At 40.6% G+C, this 19118-nt stretch overlaps 1 protein-coding gene and 1 long non-coding RNA gene across 2 annotated transcripts in view; one reads left to right on the forward strand and one right to left on the reverse strand.

Annotated features, from left to right (window-relative positions):
* Positions 1-15492, forward strand: part of stk10 (serine/threonine kinase 10) — a 54658-nt gene extending 39166 nt beyond the window's left edge. The window contains 11 exon segments of the mRNA XM_037748227.1: positions 1176-1300; positions 2274-2397; positions 2742-2921; positions 3060-3152; positions 3327-3456; positions 4004-4128; positions 4414-4602; positions 4686-4811; positions 13168-13281; positions 13623-13655; positions 13658-15492. Coding sequence (XP_037604155.1) covers positions 1176-1300; positions 2274-2397; positions 2742-2921; positions 3060-3152; positions 3327-3456; positions 4004-4128; positions 4414-4602; positions 4686-4811; positions 13168-13281; positions 13623-13655; positions 13658-13894 — 1476 coding nt within the window. The 3' untranslated portion in view covers positions 13895-15492.
* On the reverse strand, positions 1853-18326 carry LOC119475487. The gene is made up of 4 exons (XR_005203805.1): positions 18224-18326; positions 13183-13263; positions 2711-2900; positions 1853-2346 (listed from the first exon to the last, which is right to left on the reverse strand). It is a non-coding gene; the product is annotated as an uncharacterized LOC119475487 (long non-coding RNA).
* Positions 18327-19118: the final 792 nt, after the last annotated feature.

Consider the following 19118-nt stretch of genomic DNA (forward strand, 5'->3'; position numbering starts at 1 on the left):
AAGTAGGCTTTCACCCAGCATTCGTTGTAAAGAGTTAAAGAAGCCAAGTTGTGTGATGTTCACTGGATGAGGTTAATACCTGCATGGCACTCCCCATTACAATGACAGATGGAGCATCTTGCTGCTTGTTACAGTAGAACCAGATTGACAGGTATATTAATGCCTTTGTCAACACAGAGCTGCCTTTCATTAGCCAGATTAAAAGGCTACATTAGGAGTCACAAAGGCACACATATTTAAAGGGGAGCTCCACCAATTTTACACATCAAAGTCTCTTTACAGGATTTAGGGAGTACTACTGTGAAAAAAGTTATATAAAGTGTTTTGTGGCTCCAGAGGGAGCCTCAGGTGATTGAGTCGTGACTTGAGTTGGTGTCAGTCGGGGCTGAAGTTTGAAAATAAAAAAAAAATAAAAGAAAGTGGAGTTAGAAAGTAGTTTCACCCCCATACTCTTTCCCTCCCAACATGTCTCTAAACTAACAACTTAACTACTACAATAACTACCTAGTAGTTTCAGTGCACTCCTCAATCACTTAGTGATTGAGAAATGTCACAAAAAATGTCACAAAAATATCATAGTATTGCATGCCATAAGTTTTCATAAAAGAATTCATAATATAGTATGTCATAAAAATGTTAAACAAATGTTAGTATAGTATGCCACAAAAATGTCATACTATGCTATATACATTTTCATTAAAACAATTCATAATATAGTATGCCATAAAAATGTCATTAAAAAAAAGCCATAAAACAATTATGATAAAGTACCCCCTGTCATTAAATAAGTGATAGTATAGTATGTCACCAAAATGTCATAATAAATGTATTTTAAAAAATCATGATATTAGGTTATTAAAGTCATAATAATGTCTAGTATGCCATAATAAAATTATACTATATATATATCTTAAAAAATCATAATATAGTATGTCATAAAAATGTAAAAAAAACTCCTAGAATAGATATAAAAAATGTCACAAAAATATCATAGTATAGTATGCTAACTTAACTACCACAATAATCACCCAGTAGAGTTTCAGTTTACTCTCAATCACATAGTGATGCATGTTACTCAAGTACAAGCGGATATTTGTCATGTGCTTTAATTCTGATTTAATCTGATGTCATGCTATTTTGTTTGACCTTTTTGTTCCTCTCTCTCTGCCTCTCAGGACTTCTCGAGGAAGACTCTGAAGCGAACCAGGAAGTTCATCATCGACGGCCTGGAGGTGAGCGTGACCACCTCCAAGATCATCAGGGATGATGAGCAGAAAGACGAGGAGATGAGATTCCTGAGGTGTGTGAACGATTCGATCTGTCTACATAACATACATTCAGTATCTGTTTTCATTGTCTGTGAGTGAGAGCCATGAACTCAGCAGTCTGTTTATTCCTCAGCTCACAGTGAAGTCTGTACAGAGACCTGTTGGATGTTGTTTTCACTACACGTACTATTTCAGGCATCCTGAGCTCTTGGGCTTTAGCCCCTTGAGATTTGAGTTTAGAAATACCCAACTGTTATGGAAAAACACTCATTTAGGTATTGGTCTCTCTCCATGTAGAGTGTATGGTTTGAAAGAAAAATGAAATGTCTCTGAAGTAAGTTTTTGATCAGGAGGAAGATTGGGTTAGCTGTATTTAATGCTGGGAGTCTAGATGTTCAAATAGAATGATCGATACAATTTTATTTGTTGTCGTAAATTACTTAATTTTTTCTTTTTTAAATTAATGATTTGTACGGTTACAACAGTGTTAAACACATCACACTGCCTTTTGAAGCCCTAAGGAGTTCCTGGTGCATTGATCATGCCATCTAGTGGTAGGAATATGACATTGCATGTGTGACACCTTCAGAAGCTGAGAGAAAGGGGTACATTTTTGATATCTCCCCACATACCTCTTTTAAAATAATTAATATAGAGTGATGGTATTAACTTCAATATTTTTTTATTAGACAAAATAAAATATACAACATACAGTGAAACAACATATAACATATGGGATTGACATGTCATGGCCGAGAGAGCTTATCAATCCCCTAAACAAATACCATAACGTTCATACAATACATACACACACCCATATACATCCACATAGATATGTTTGTAATACACACTCATGCTTCCACCCACATATACACACACACAAACACTTAACTTAAATATTAGTATTAACTGTGTTTGCTTGTCTGAGATGTAGTTAAACTCATAAACTAAAGTTGTACTGTATATACGTTAAAAGTAACAGCGTGTGTGTTTGTGTGTGTTAAGACGTCAGGAGTTGCGGGAGCTCCGTTTGCTGCAGAAGGAAGAGCAACGCGCTCAGGCCGGTCTCTACGCCAAACTGGAAATACAGAGAGACCAAATGCAGAGACGTTTTGACCAGGAGATGAATGTAAGTCGCAGCTTGTTATTAAAAATTGTTTTTATTCATAGGAAGATAGGGGAGAGCCAACGGGCATCTACTGTAGGTAATACACTGACTATGGATAAGTGCTTCATAGAACCCCACTTCAAAACCCCACGAACTTTCCCTTTAAGACCTCCAGATCTATTGGCAGAAATGAAATACAATGTTAATAAGTATTTATTATTTAGTGTATAAAGTTAGACAGTCTTCTATCATACAGTATGTAATGTGAATAATACACTTTGGTGGTGTGACATAAAACGCGGTAGGGCTGTTTTTTATTTTCACCGAAGCTTACAGTGTGCTTGTTTCCTCTCGGTGCGTCCCAGGCCAAGAAGAAGCACTACGATGTGGAGCTGGAGAGCCTGGAGAAGAACCAGAAGCAGACCATTGAGAAGATGGAGGGAGACCACCATGTTAGACTCAAGGACGAGACCAAACGCATCAAAGTAGAGCAGGAACGCGACCTCCACAAGTTCCAGGATCTGCTAAAACACAAGAAAAAGGAGGTATAAGGATGTGGGGAAGGGAACAAAAAGACATTCATGATATTTTTGTCCTTCTCAACATGCTTTCTTGTGTGCTTATGTTTAAATCATGTATCAAACATGTTGCTGAAATGTGTCTTCTTTTAATATATTTAAAAGGTAAAACAATCTGTTGATAAGCTGCCCAGAAGTCAGCGTAAAGAATCCTTGAAGCATATGATGAATTCCTTCCAGGAGAATAAGATAAGAGAGGTAAGTCATTGAGCTCACTGTATTTTCATGCATACTTAACTGAAAAGGTTTTAAACAAATTTAAATACTGAGAAATTCATGAAACGTTACTGAAAACATAACCTATCACCTACACAATAAAAGCTCCTTTTTAGCCATTCCTCCATTCATGTTTTTCTCTTTTCTGTGTTTTAGGAGGAGAAGTTCTCGTCAGCGCAGAAGAACCACCTGGACAAAACGTTGAACAGAATCATCTCCAACAACAAGAGAGAGATTGCAGAGATGGAGAGGGGATGCCTTAACAGGAAACACCAGCTAGTCAGAGGTACAGCTGAGCAGAGGGGTCATTTGATCAGCCGTTGCATTTGATTTGAATTATTGTCTCATTGTTCTTAGCTAAACTATGCGTACGACTTTTCCGACACATAAACTGGTATTTATAAAGGAAAAATGTGCGCACCTCACGCGTACTTCAGATCAGGCGTACGCACGGTTTTAACTGAGATAGTTGTGTGATATGAGTTGATAGACGGGTAACATTGTTTTTAGGTTATTTGCAAATTTCACTGATTGATTTATATTTTACAAAATACCACAAAGGCTTGTTATAAAATTATATTTGAATTATTAATGAGTGATGAATTTCATCATTCTTTTTATTTACATTAGAGCCATCATCCCTGTAAATGATCGTTTACTTTTATCCTGAATTTTGGAGCACTTTGTAAAGTCACACTAGAATTCACTGGGCACAAGTATTGATATGCAAACAGAGTTTAAGGGCGTTTCCGGTGTACGGGGATGTTACAGCGTTGACATATTGCGTTTCAGTAACTCAGTCATTTCTTCTGTCTCCTCCTCACTTTGATTAGAGCGTGAAGCTACAATATGGGACATGGAGGAGAAGAACCTTTACGAGAGACACCAGTTATTGAAGCAGCAGCTGAAAGACAAGTACTTCCTCCAGAGGCATCAGCTTCTCAAAAAACACGGGACGGTAAGTCAATTGATTTACAACTCCTCTTGCCACAAAATGTTTACACCCACCATTCCAACACCAACTTTGGGTAGCAAATAAATGTCAAAATCAAGTCTTGAATCAGGAATTAACTTTATTTTTTTGTTTAGCAATCCAGCATTTACCCTACTTTATTCAGAGCTTCCATCTGTGTCAATTGTGCTTTTTCCCGTTTTCTTTAGCACTGTCAAAGTATATATTCAATATTCCCTGCATACACATGATATGAATGTGACAACGTGTCTTTTGTCTGTGTCACTACAGGAGCAGGAACAGATGCAGTGCTACAATCAGCGAATGATTGAGATTCTGAAAGGTCGGCAGCAGCAGGAGAAGAACCGGCTGCCTAAGATCCAGCGCGGCGAGGCCAAGACCCGCATGGCCATGTTCAAGAAGAGCCTCCGCATCAACTCAACCGGCAGCTCATCAGAGGACAGAGAGAAGATCAAACAGGTAAGGGGTAGCGAGGGTTTTCTCACTCCCATGTTTAAGCATTAAGTTGATCATTTAGTAACTCGCTCTCTTTGTGTCTCTAGTTTTCTCAGCAGGAGGACAAGCGGCAGAAGGCAGAGAGGCAGCATCAGCAGCAGAAACACGAGAGCCAGATGAGAGAGATGATTGGCCAGTGTGAGAGCAATATCAGAGAGCTGCAGCAGCTACAGGTGAATCAACTTTCTCATCTTTAACATGGTAGATCTTTTGGCTGGTGTCAGAGGGGTAGATGTGGGGGAGGCAGAGAGAGAGAGGGGGAGAGATAGAGATAGATGAGGGAGGGGTAGATGAGGGGGAGAGAGATAGAGGTGGAGGGGGAGAGAGGTAGAGGTAAACAGAGAGAGAGAGAGAGAGATGGAGGTAGATAGAGAGGTAGAAATAGAGGTAGATGAGGGGGAAAGAGGTAGAGGAGGGGGAGAGATAGAGGTAGATGAGGGGGAGAGAGATGGAGGTAGATGAGGGAGAGAGAGAGATGAGGGGGAAAGAGGTAGAGATAGAGGTAGATGAGAGAGAGAAAGAGGTAGAGGAGGGGGAGAGAGAGAGAGAGAGAGAAAGAGGCAGAGGAGGGGGAGAGAGATGGAGGTAAATGAGGTAGAGGTAGAGGAGGGGGAGAGAGATGGAGGTAGATAGAGAGGTAGAAATAGAGGTAGATGAGGGGGAAAGAGGTAGAGATAGATGAGGGGGAAAGAGGTAGAGGAGGGGGAGAGAGATAGAGGTAGATGAGGGAGAGAGAGAGATAAAAATAGAGGTAGATGAGGGAGAGGGATAGAGATAGATAGAGATAGAGGTAGATGAGAGAGAGAGAGAGAAAGAGGTAGAGGAGGGGGAGAGAGATGGAGGTAGATAGAGAGGTAGAAATAGAGGTAGATGAGGGGGAAAGAGGTAGAGATAGATGAGGGGGAAAGAGGTAGAGGAGGGGGAGAGAGATAGAGGTAGATGAGGGGGAGAGAGAGATAAAAATAGAGGTAGATGAGGGAGAGGGATAGAGATAGAGGTAGATGAGAGAGAGAGAGAGAAAGAGGTAGAGGAGGGGGAGAGAGAGAGAGAAAAAGGTAGAGGAGGGGGAGAGAGATGGAGGTAAATGAGGTAGAGGAGGGGGAGAGAGATGGAGGTAGATAGAGAGGTAGAAATAGAGGTAGGGAGGGGGAGAGAGATAGAGGTAGATGAGGGAGAGAGATAGAGGTAGAGATAGATGAGGGGGAAAGAGGTAGATGAGAGAGAGAGAAAGAGGTAGAGGAGGGGGAGAGAGATGGAGGTAGATAGAGAGGTAGAAATAGAGGTAGATGAGGGGGAAAGAGGTAGAGATAGATGAGGGGGAAAGAGGTAGAGGAGGGGGAGAGAGATAGAGGTAGATGAGGGGGAGAGAGAGATAAAAATAGAGGTAGATGAGGGAGAGGGATAGAGATAGAGGTAGATGAGAGAGAGAGAGAGAAAGAGGTAGAGGAGGGGGAGAGAGAGAGAGAAAAAGGTAGAGGAGGGGGAGAGAGATGGAGGTAAATGAGGTAGAGGTAGAGGAGGGGGAGAGAGATGGAGGTAGATAGAGAGGTAGAAATAGAGGTAGGGAGGGGGAGAGAGATAGAGGTAGATGAGGGAGAGAGATAGAGGTAGAGATAGATGAGGGGGAAAGAGGTAGATGAGAGAGAGAGAAAGAGGTAGAGGAGGGGGAGAGAGATGGAGGTAGATAGAGAGAGAGATAGAAATAGAGGTAGAGGAGGGGGAGCGAGAGAGAGAGAAAGAGGTAGAGGAGGGGGAGAGAGATGGAGGTAGATGTGGGATAGAGGTAGAGATAGAGGTAGATGAGAGAGAGAGAGAGAGAGAGAGAAAGAGGTAGAGGAGGGGGAGAGAGAGAGAGAAAGAGGTAGAGGAGGGGGAGAGAGATGGAGGTAGATGAGAGAGAGAAAGAGGTAGAGGAGGGGGAGAGAGAGATAGAAATAGAGGTAGATGAGGGAGAGAGATGGAGGTAGATAGAGAGGTAGAAATAGAGGTAGATGAGAGAGAGATAGAGGTAGAGGAGGGGGAGAGAGAGAGAGAAAGAGGTAGAGGAGGGGGAGAGAGATGGAGGTAAATGAGGTAGAGGTAGAGGAGGGGGAGAGAGATGGAGGTAGATAGAGAGGTAGAAATAGAGGTAGATGAGGGAGAGAGATAGAGGTAGAGATAGATGAGGGGGAAAGAGATCGAGAGAGAGAGAGAGGTAGATGAGGGGGAAAGAGGTAGAGGAGGGGGAGAGAGATGAAGGTAAATGAGGTAGAGGAGGGGGAGAGAGATGGAGGTAGATAGAGAGGTAGAAATAGAGGTAGATGAGGGGGAAAGAGGTAGAGGAGGGGGAGAGAGATGGAGGTAGATGAGGGAGAGAGAGAGATAGAAATAGAGGTAGATGAGGGAGAGAGATAGAGGTAGAGATAGATGAGGGGGAAAGAGATCGAGAGAGAGAGAGAGAGGTAGATGAGGGGGAAAGAGGTAGAGATAGATGAGAGAGAGAAAGAGGTAGAGGAGGGGGAGAGAGAGAGAGAGAGAAAGAGGTAGAGGAGGGGGAGAGAGATGAAGGTAAATGAGGTAGAGGAGGGGGAGAGAGATGGAGGTAGATGAGGGAGAGAGAGAGGTAGAAATAGAGGTAGATGAGGGAGAGAGATAGAGGTAGAGATAGATGAGGGGGAAAGAGATCGAGATAGAGGAGGGGGAGAGAGATGGAGGTAGATATAGAGGTAGATGAGGGGGAAAGAGGTAGAGGAGGGGGAGAGAGATAGAGGTAGATGAGGGGGAGAGAGATGGAGGTAGATGAGGGAGAGAGAGAGATAAAAATAGAGGTAGATGAGGGAGAGAGATAGAGATAGAGGTAGATGAGAGAGAGAGAGAGAAAGAGGTAGAGGAGGGGGAGAGAGATGGAGGTAGATAGAGAGGTAGAAATAGAGGTAGATGAGGGGGAAAGAGGTAAAGATAGATGAGGGGGAAAGAGGTAGAGGAGGGGGAGAGAGATAGAGGTAGATGAGGGGGAGAGAGAGATAAAAATAGAGGTAGATGAGGGAGAGAGAGAGAAAGAGGTAGAGGAGGGGGAGAGAGAGAGAGAAAAAGGTAGAGGAGGGGGAGAGAGATGGAGGTAAATGAGGTAGAGGTAGGGAGGGGGAGAGAGATAGAGGTAGATGAGGGAGAGAGATAGAGGTAGAGATAGATGAGGGGGAAAGAGGTAGATGAGAGAGAGAGAAAGAGGTAGAGGAGGGGGAGAGAGATGGAGGTAGATAGAGAGGTAGAAATAGAGGTAGATGAGGGGGAAAGAGGTAGAGGAGGGGGAGAGAGATGGAGGTAGATGAGGGAGAGAGAGAGATAGAAATAGAGGTAGATGAGAGAGAGAGAAAGAGGTAGAGGAGGGGGAGAGAGAGAGAGAAAGAGGTAGAGGAGGGGGAGAGAGATGGAGGTAGATAGAGAGGTAGAAATAGAGGTAGATGAGAGAGAGAAAGAGGTAGAGGAGGGGGAGAGAGAGATAGAAATAGAGGTAGATGAGGGAGAGAGATGGAGGTAGATAGAGAGGTAGAAATAGAGGTAGATGAGAGAGAGAAAGAGGTAGAGGAGGGGGAGAGAGATGGAGGTAAATGAGGTAGAGGTAGAGGAGGGGGAGAGAGATGGAGGTAGATAGAGAGGTAGAAATAGAGGTAGATGAGGGGGAAAGAGGTAGAGGAGGGGGAGAGAGATGGAGGTAGATGAGGGAGAGAGAGAGAGAAAGAGGTAGAGGAGGGGGAGAGAGATGGAGGTAGATAGAGAGGTAGAAATAGAGGTAGATGAGGGAGAGAGATAGAGGTAGAGATAGATGAGGGGGAAAGAGATCGAGAGAGAGAGAGAGAGAGGTAGATGAGGGGGAAAGAGGTAGAGGAGGGGGAGAGAGATGAAGGTAAATGAGGTAGAGGAGGGGGAGAGAGATGGAGGTAGATGAGGGAGAGAGAGAGATAGAAATAGAGGTAGATGAGGGAGAGAGATAGAGGTAGAGATAGATGAGAGGGAGAGAGATAGAGGTAGAGATAGATGAGAGAGAGAAAGAGGTAGAGGAGGGGGAGAGAGAGAGAGAGAAAGAGGTAGAGGAGGGGGAGAGAGATGAAGGTAAATGAGGTAGAGGAGGGGGAGAGAGATGGAGGTAGATGAGGGAGAGAGAGAGGTAGAAATAGAGGTAGATGAGGGAGAGAGATAGAGGTAGAGATAGATGAGGGGGAAAGAGATCGAGATAGAGGAGGGGGAGAGAGATGGAGGTAGATGAGGGAGAGAGAGAGAGAGAAAGAGGTAGAGGAGGGGGAGAGAGATGGAGGTAGATATAGAGGTAGATGAGGGGGAAAGAGGTAGAGGAGGGGGAGAGAGATAGAGGTAGATGAGGGGGAGAGAGATGGAGGTAGATGAGGGAGAGAGAGAGATAAAAATAGAGGTAGATGAGGGAGAGAGATAGAGATAGAGGTAGATGAGAGAGAGAGAGAGAAAGAGGTAGAGGAGGGGGAGAGAGATGGAGGTAGATAGAGAGGTAGAAATAGAGGTAGATGAGGGGGAAAGAGGTAAAGATAGATGAGGGGGAGAGAGAGATAAAAAATAGAGGTAGATGAGGGAGAGAGAGAGAAAGAGGTAGAGGAGGGGGAGAGAGAGAGAGAAAAAGGTAGAGGAGGGGGAGAGAGATGGAGGTAAATGAGGTAGAGGTAGGGAGGGGGAGAGAGATAGAGGTAGATGAGGGAGAGAGATAGAGGTAGAGATAGATGAGGGGGAAAGAGGTAGATGAGAGAGAGAGAAAGAGGTAGAGGAGGGGGAGAGAGATGGAGGTAGATAGAGAGGTAGAAATAGAGGTAGATGAGGGGGAAAGAGGTAGAGGAGGGGGAGAGAGATGGAGGTAGATGAGGGAGAGAGAGAGATAGAAATAGAGGTAGATGAGAGAGAGAGAGAGAGAGAAAGAGGTAGAGGAGGGGGAGAGAGATGGAGGTAGATGTGGGATAGAGGTAGAGATAGAGGTAGATGAGAGAGAGAGAGAGAAAGAGGTAGAGGAGGGGGAGAGAGAGAGAGAAAGAGGTAGAGGAGGGGGAGAGAGATGGAGGTAGATAGAGAGGTAGAAATAGAGGTAGATGAGAGAGAGAAAGAGGTAGAGGAGGGGGAGAGAGAGATAGAAATAGAGGTAGATGAGGGAGAGAGATGGAGGTAGATAGAGAGGTAGAAATAGAGGTAGATGAGAGAGAGAAAGAGGTAGAGGAGGGGGAGAGAGATGGAGGTAAATGAGGTAGAGGTAGAGGAGGGGGAGAGAGATGGAGGTAGATAGAGAGGTAGAAATAGAGGTAGATGAGGGGGAAAGAGGTAGAGGAGGGGGAGAGAGATGGAGGTAGATGAGGGAGAGAGAGAGAGAAAGAGGTAGAGGAGGGGGAGAGAGATGGAGGTAGATAGAGAGGTAGAAATAGAGGTAGATGAGGGAGAGAGATGGAGGTAGATAGAGAGGTAGAAATAGAGGTAGATGAGGGAGAGAGATAGAGGTAGAGATAGATGAGGGGGAAAGAGATCGAGAGAGAGAGAGAGAGAGGTAGATGAGGGGGAAAGAGGTAGAGGAGGGGGAGAGAGATGAAGGTAAATGAGGTAGAGGAGGGGGAGAGAGATGGAGGTAGATGAGGGAGAGAGAGAGATAGAGGTAGAGGAGGGGGAGAGAGAGAGAGAGAAAGAGGTAGAGGAGGGGGAGAGAGATGAAGGTAAATGAGGTAGAGGAGGGGGAGAGAGATGGAGGTAGATGAGGGAGAGAGAGAGGTAGAAATAGAGGTAGATGAGGGAGAGAGATAGAGGTAGAGATAGATGAGGGGGAAAGAGATCGAGATAGAGGAGGGGGAGAGAGATGGAGGTAGATGAGGGAGAGAGAGAGAGAGAAAGAGGTAGAGGAGGGGGAGAGAGATGGAGGTAGATAGAGAGGTAGAAATAGAGGTAGATGAGGGGGAAAGAGGTAGGGAGGGGGAGAGAGATAGAGGTAGATGAGGGAGAGAGAGAGGTAGAAATAGAGGTAGAGATAGATGAGGGGGAAAGAGGTAGAGGTAAATGAGGTAGAGGTAGATGAGGGAGAGAGATAGAGGTAGAGATAGATGAGGGGGAAAGAGGTAGAGATAGAGGTAGATGAGAGAGAGAAAGAGGTAGAGGAGGGGGAGAGAGAGAAAGAGGTAGAGGAGGGGGAGAGAGATGAAGGTAAATGAGGTAGAGGAGGGGGAGAGAGATGGAGGTAGATGAGGGAGAGAGAGAGGTAGAGATAGAGGTAGAGATAGATGAGGGGGAAAGAGATCGAGAGAGAGAGAGAGAGAGAGAGAGAGAGAGAGAGAGAGAGAGAGGTAGATGAGGGGGAAAGAGGTAGAGGTAAATGAGGTAGAGGTAGAGAGATAGAGGTAGAGATAGATAGAGGTAGAGATAGATGAGGGGGAAAGAGGTAGAGATAGAGGTAGATGAGAGAGAGAAAGAGGTAGAGGAGGGGGAGAGAGATGAAGGTAAATGAGGTAGAGGAGGGGGAGAGAGATGGAGGTAGATGAGGGAGAGAGAGAGGTAGAGATAGAGGTAGAGATAGATGAGGGGGAAAGAGATCGAGAGAGAGAGAGAGAGAGAGAGAGAGAGAGAGGTAGATGAGGGGGAAAGAGGTAGAGGTAAATGAGGTAGAGGTAGATGAGGGAGAGAGATAGAGGTAGAGATAGATAGAGGTAGAGATAGATGAGGGGGAAAGAGGTAGAGATAGAGGTAGATGAGAGAGAGAAAGAGGTAGAGGAGGGGGAGAGAGGAGGGGGAGAGAGATGAAGGTAAATGAGGTAGAGGAGGGGGAGAGAGATGGAGGTAGATGAGGGAGAGAGAGAGATAGAAATAGAGGTAGATGAGGGAGATAGATAGAGGTAGATAGATGAGGGGGAAAGAGTAGAGATAGAGGTAGATGAGAGAGAGAGAGAGAGAAAGAGGTAGAGGAGGGGGAGAGAGATGGAGGTAAATGAGGTAGAGGAGGGGAGAGAGATGGAGGTAGATAGAGAGGTAGATGAGGGGGAAAGAGGTAGAGGAGGGGAAGAGAGATAGAGATAGAGGTAGATGAGGGAGAAAGAGAGGTAGAAATAGAGGTAGATGAGGGGGAAAGAGGTAGAGATAGAGGTAGATGAGGGGGAAAGAGGTAGAGGAGGGGGAGAGAGATGAAGGTAAATGAGGTAGAGGAGGGGGAGAGAGATGGAGGTAGATAGAGAGGTAGAAATAGAGGTAGATGAGGGGGAAAGAGGTAGAGGAGGGGGAGAGAGATGGAGGTAGATGAGGGAGAGAGAGAGATAGAAATAGAGGTAGATGAGGGAGAGAGATAGAGGTAGAGATAGATGAGAGGGAGAGAGATAGAGGTAGAGATAGATGAGAGAGAGAAAGAGGTAGAGGAGGGGGAGAGAGAGAGAGAGAAAGAGGTAGAGGAGGGGGAGAGAGATGAAGGTAAATGAGGTAGAGGAGGGGGAGAGAGATGGAGGTAGATGAGGGAGAGAGAGAGGTAGAAATAGAGGTAGATGAGGGAGAGAGATAGAGGTAGAGATAGATGAGGGGGAAAGAGATCGAGATAGAGGAGGGGGAGAGAGATGGAGGTAGATGAGGGAGAGAGAGAGAGAGAAAGAGGTAGAGGAGGGGGAGAGAGATGGAGGTAGATAGAGAGGTAGAAATAGAGGTAGATGAGGGGGAAAGAGGTAGGGAGGGGGAGAGAGATAGAGGTAGATGAGGGAGAGAGAGAGGTAGAAATAGAGGTAGAGATAGATGAGGGGGAAAGAGGTAGAGATAGAGGTAGATGAGAGAGAGAAAGAGGTAGAGGAGGGGGAGAGAGAGAAAGAGGTAGAGGAGGGGGAGAGAGATGAAGGTAAATGAGGTAGAGGAGGGGGAGAGAGATGGAGGTAGATGAGGGAGAGAGAGAGGTAGAGATAGAGGTAGAGATAGATGAGGGGGAAAGAGATCGAGAGAGAGAGAGAGAGAGAGAGAGAGAGAGAGAGAGAGAGGTAGATGAGGGGGAAAGAGGTAGAGGTAAATGAGGTAGAGGTAGATGAGGGAGAGAGATAGAGGTAGAGATAGATAGAGGTAGAGATAGATGAGGGGGAAAGAGGTAGAGATAGAGGTAGATGAGAGAGAGAAAGAGGTAGAGGAGGCGGAGAGAGGAGGGGGAGAGAGATGAAGGTAAATGAGGTAGAGGAGGGGGAGAGAGATGGAGGTAGATGAGGGAGAGAGAGAGATAGAAATAGAGGTAGATGAGGGAGATAGATAGAGGTAGATAGATGAGGGGGAAAGAGTAGAGATAGAGGTAGATGAGAGAGAGAGAGAGAAAGAGGTAGAGGAGGGGGAGAGAGATGGAGGTAAATGAGGTAGAGGAGGGGAGAGAGATGGAGGTAGATAGAGAGGTAGATGAGGGGGAAAGAGGTAGAGGAGGGGAAGAGAGATAGAGATAGAGGTAGATGAGGGAGAAAGAGAGGTAGAAATAGAGGTAGATGAGGGGGAAAGAGGTAGAGATAGAGGTAGATGAGAGAGAGAGAGATAACAAGAGCTTGTTTTGTGCTTCAGAATGAAAAATGTCACCTGCTGATTGAGAACGAGACTCAGAGGCTCAAATATCTGGATGAACAACAGAACCAGCTGCTGAAGGACTGGAGGGATCAGCTGAAACCCAGAAAGAAGGTACATATTACAACGTGTTACATGCATGGCTCTAACACACAAAACTACACTCGTTACGTTTATGTTTCACCTCAAATATAAATGTACTAAAATGATTCAAGTGCTTATAGCTCAAAGTGACCAGATAGTCTTGTGTTATAGGTATATTATACGTGCATATCTAAAAACACAGCTTATCTTAAAACAAAAATGGTTAACTAATTAAATGAGTATTTCATAATTTTGAGAAAAATGCTCACTTGTTTAGACTTGGATGAGAACCTTACCTGTGCATTAAATAAGGAACTAGGTAGTGATCCATCTCATACATCGTTTGTACCCTTCTCCTCCATCCCCCCCAGGCCCTTGAAGAGGAACTAAACATGAAGAAAAAGGAGCAGGAGAGATTCTTCAAGATGAGTTCGAGCTCCAATTGCCCGAACCCAAGTTCCCCCAACAAACTCTCCAAGTTTGTGCCTTACCAAGACTCTTCCAACACATAAAAACAGCCACTGTGACATCACACAATATCTCCTGGCCACTGTTAGCACCACCACACACTCACCCTTACACCCACAGGCGTTGCAATAGCACCACAACACACTCACCCGTACACCCACAGGCGTTGCAATAGCCTGCTGCCTCAGTTTTAGTTTGCTTGGCCTGTAATGGCAGCATACCTATCCCTCCATTAGGTTCCTTTAATTTTTTAGTGAATATATTTTTTTTTAGTATTTGATGGATTTGAAAGTGATCATGTGCTTCACATGACTCGATTCCATAGCATCTGCTCCCCTACAGTTTTTTTAATGTCCTTTTTCTGTTCAAGTCTGCTTCTTATTGCTCACTAGCGGAACATGAGGGTAATAGGATACAGTGACCGTGAGCTGAAGATACCAAACTAATGATCAGTCTTAATGAGTAAATATTGAAGAAGAAATACTATTTGGTTGAGAAGAATTTCTTAAAGTTGGTGATAAGCACTTTTTGTTTAATTATCAGTGGCGTCTTCCAAATATCATGACCGAAAAACACACCCAAAATTTAATAATCTACTGACCTTTTTTGTTTTGCTTGGCTCATTGACCTGTTTGGTCAGATGCATGTCATATAGCAGCTAAAGTCTGCTTTTATTTATTTTCACTGACAAAGAACGACCTTCTCCAGATGTATCACTGTAAATGCTAATTTAACTATTTTCTCTTTTTTAGACACCTCTGGTATGAAGGATGTGCTTCTTATTTTGTATCTTGTTTGGAATGGGGGATAAGGCTAAATCCAGATCAGAATTTAATTGTTTCTTTTAAATGATTATTTAGGAATGAGATTTTAACAGACAAGGGAAGACTCATTGTTAATCACACAGCGTTTCTAGTATGGTTTTTGTTTTGTTGTATTTTTTACTGTAAATTCAGTCACACTGGATGGGAACTGACGAAGCCAAAGCAAAAATACTGTTGTTCTTTGAAGGACGTTAGATAGGGGATTTAAATTTGAATTAAAAAAAAATGTATTAAATATATAATTGTTATACCATGTGCAGTAAATGAACTGCCTGCTAACCAAAGTGCAATATTCCATGTATGTCTTTGCTAAGCTTAAAGAGGTTTATTTTTCTTAAACTGTGCCTTCCTTTGCACTGAGAGGGGGAATAATATGAAGAGTTTAACTCCAAAAATAGATGTAACATCTTTTTGAAAGAAACCGCATTGCTTAAAAATGATTCAATCATTAGTTATTTGTAAGCAATAATTTTATTTTCAAATTCATTATCTGATTTTAGAACATAACTCTTCATATAATTTTTAAGGGAGTGCAACAATTCAGCCTGCTGTAAGATGCCTCTAGATGCTTAATCTTAAACTGAAACCTAAAGTTTGCAGCTGAGGAACTTGTTGCCTTGTTGTGTGAGAGAAAGTGTTGTTTTTTGTTGGGTTTTTTTTTAAAGCAGTTTGGCCTGCAGATTACATTCTTATTTTACATTATTGGATTTAACCAGGTCAGCAATCAGGTACAGCTTAATTTCTCCCTCTCACACAGTCTTTCAAAAAGTATTTAAATTTCTTGTAAAAAATTCTTTTCCGTCATGTTTAATGGCTCCATGTATGCCTTCCTCTCTGCCTCAGTTTACATGATATTGTTTGTATGGAGGGGTTGTGAGTGTGAATGAAACTGTATCAGAAGGAACCACTGTTGTAAATTACTCTTAATAAAGGCAGATTTTGTAATTAGTTAATTGTGGTGTAGATTCTTGTAGTAGTGGCAATAACCATCTGGTGAAAGACCTCAGAAATATTTTGTGCAGCCCCTGAACGTGACACAAAATGCATGCATTTTATGCGGCCCTCAATCAGATGCTGGCTCCCTAAATTAGCACTCAGTCATCTTGAGAACCCCTGGTATAGTGTGTCACAAAAAATGTCCGGGTAAATTATGCCATAAAAAAGTCACAGTAATATGCCATGAAAATGTCATAAAAAGTAATAGTAAGCCATAAAAAAGTAACAAAAAAAACACAATCTGGTATGAAATAAAAAATGTCATGAAAAGTCATAGTGTGCCATACTTTTTTCTATACAACAAAAACAAATCCCTTTTTCAACATACTATACTATGTATTTTTTATGACTTTGTACATATGATAATATGGCTGACTTTTCGACGTACTGTACTATGACTTTTTTATTTTTCGACATACGATTTTTTTAATTTTGTCGACATACTATACTATGACTATTTTTTTTATTTTTTTGACAAACTATACAAAGACTTTATTTTTTCCACAAATTATACTATGACTTTTTTATTTTTTCCAAATACTATACTATGACTTGTTTTTTTTTATCACTTACTATACTATGACCTTTTAAAAAAACATTTCGACATACTACTCTGACTTTTTTTCGACAAACTATAATATGACTATTTTTCCTTTTTTTCAACAAACAATACTATTACTTCTTTATTTTTTTTACATATAGTGTGACTTTTTTATTTTCTGAGATACTCTGATTTCTTTTATTTTTTATACATACTGAACTAATACTTTTTAAAAAAAATTTCAAGAAACTATACCATGACTTTTTTTCAACAAACTATACTAAGAAATCTTTTCATTCTTTTTTCGACAGACTATTCCGTAACTTTTTTTCAACATTTTATACTATGACTTCTTAAAAAAGGCTTTTGACATACTGTACTCAGACTTTTATTAAAAAAAATTTAAACATGCTATACTATGACTTTTTCATTTTTTCGACATACTAAACCACAACTTTTTTTTTCCAACATACTATATTATGACATTTTTTTATTTTGTCGACATACTATACTGTGATTCTTTTAAATTTTTTCGACAAACTATTCCGCGACTTTTTTCCGACATGCTATACTATGACTTCTTAAAAAAATATTTCGACATACTGTACTATGACTTTTTAAAAAAAAATTTGAACATGCTATATTATGACTTTTTTTTATATTTTTAACATACTATACTAAAAGTCATAGTATAGTATGCCAAAAAAAAAAAAAAAAAACTAAGTATAATATGTAAAAACAAAATCATAGCATAGAATGTCGGGAAAAAAAGTCATAGTACAGTATTACAAAAAAAATTCATAGTACACTGTTGAAAAAATAAAAACAGTATGTCGAAAAAATGTAGTATGTCAAAAAAAAAAAAAAAAAGTCATAGCGTAGTATGTCGAAAAAAATAAAAAAAAGTTATAGCATAGTATGTCGAAAAAAAGTCAGGGTATAGTATGTTGAAAAAATTAAAAGTCATAGTATAGTATGTCAAAAAATATAAAAAAGTAAAATTATTGTGTGTCAAAAAAAGTCAAAGTACAGCATGTCGAAAAAATAAAAAAAGTCATAGTATAGTATGTAGAAAAAAAGTCATACAATATTATGTCGAAAAAATAAAAAAGTCATAGTATAGTACGTTGAAAAAAAGTAATTGTATAATATGTCGAAAAAATGTAACAGTCATAGTAGAGTATGTTGAAAAAAAGTAATTGTATAATATGTCGAAAAAATGTAACAGTCATAGTAGAGTATGTCGATAAAAAGCCATGATATACTATGTCAAAAAAATAAGTCATATTATTGTATGTCAAAAAAAGTCAAAGTAAAGTATGTTGAAATTTTTAAATAAAAGTCATACTATAGTATGTCGAAAAAATAAAAAAAAGTCATAGTATACTATGTAAAAAAAAGTCAGTATAGTATGTCGAAATTTTAATGAAAAAAAGTCAGTGTAGTATGTCGATGTTTTCATGAAAAAAAAGTCATAGTATGGTATGTCGAAAAAATAAAAAAGTCATAGTATAGTATGTTGAAAAAAGTTATGGTATACTACGTCAAAAAAAATAAAAAATGTCATAGTATAGTATGTAGAAAAAAGTCAGTGGAGTATGTCGAAAAAATAAAAAAGTCATAGTATAGTATGTCGATAAAAAGCCCAAGTATAGTATGTCAAAAAAGCCAAAGTACAGTATGTTGAAATTTTTAAATAAAAGTCATAGTATAGCATGTCAAAAGAATATAAGTCATGTTATAGTTTGTCGAAAAATTGAAAAAAGAAATTCATAGTATAGCATGTCGAATAAATTAAAAGGAAGTCATAGTATAGTATGGACATTAAGTATAAGAATAATTGATAAACTGTATTGTAAATTACATACTCTGATGGTTAAAATTTAAATTCACAGAGGTTGATTTTTTTTTCATTTGGGAAAGGTAAAAGTGAACTTAGTTGCAGATTACTGTTACAGGTTACTGTTGCCTGTTTCAACCACAGACTGTAGATCTATGGTTTCAACCACTATTCAGTTAGACAGGACACACGGTGGTGTCAGTAGCAGATTTAGTGACCTGTTACAGCGAAAAGTTATCAAGTAAGACATGTGTCAACAAAGTTTAGCCTAATAAGAAAATCTGAAAATGCATGCTCACTCACCAACCATCGGCACCGAAGGAGTTCCAGACACACCGAAGTTCTGCAGCGTTCCAGGAGTCACTGGTCCAGGATTTAGCTGTAGCCTGCATCTCCTGAGAGAGAGATATCGGTCACAAAACACAACATATTATGTAGCCTATTTTAGTGTATGAAGAAGAAAAAAAAAAATCACGAAATCCCGTATTTTTAAAATAATGTTTATATATCAATATTTACAATGATGCACAAAGCTTGGTGAAAATGAATTTAAATGTCTTAAAAATATTATAGAATTTTCAAAAGCAAAATGTATAAAATGAAGCGGTATACATTTAGTATAAGAATAGGTGATGAAAACAGTAAGAAAATAAACATAGATTAAAATCTTAACCACAACATGTAATTTTGTGTACCTGTTTGTATTACGTACTCTGATGGTTAAAATTTAAATTCAGAGAGGCTGCATTTTTTTTATTTGGGAGAGTCTTAGTTGCAGAAACGAATGTAGTATGTCAAAAAAAAAAAAAAAAGTCATAGCGTAGTATGTCGAAAAAAATAAAAAAAAGTTATAGCATAGTATGTCGAAAAAAAGTCAGGGTATAGTATGTTGAAAAAATTAAAAGTCATAGTATAGTATGTCAAAAAATATAAAAAAGTAAAATTATTGTGTGTCAAAAAAAGTCAAAGTACAGCATGTCGAAAAAATAAAAAAAGTAATAGTATAGTATGTCGAAAAAATAAAAAAAGTCATAGTATAGTATGTAGAAAAAAAGTCATACAATATTATGTCGAAAAAATAAAAAAGTCATAGTATAGTATGTTGAAAAAAAGTAATTGTATAATATGTCGAAAAAATGTAACAGTCATAGTAGAGTATGTCGATAAAAAGCCATGATATACTATGTCAAAAAAATAA

The sequence above is a fragment of the Sebastes umbrosus genome, chromosome 17, assembly GCF_015220745.1.
Source record: "Sebastes umbrosus isolate fSebUmb1 chromosome 17, fSebUmb1.pri, whole genome shotgun sequence".
In the NCBI taxonomy this organism is placed as follows: domain Eukaryota; kingdom Metazoa; phylum Chordata; class Actinopteri; order Perciformes; family Sebastidae; genus Sebastes; species Sebastes umbrosus.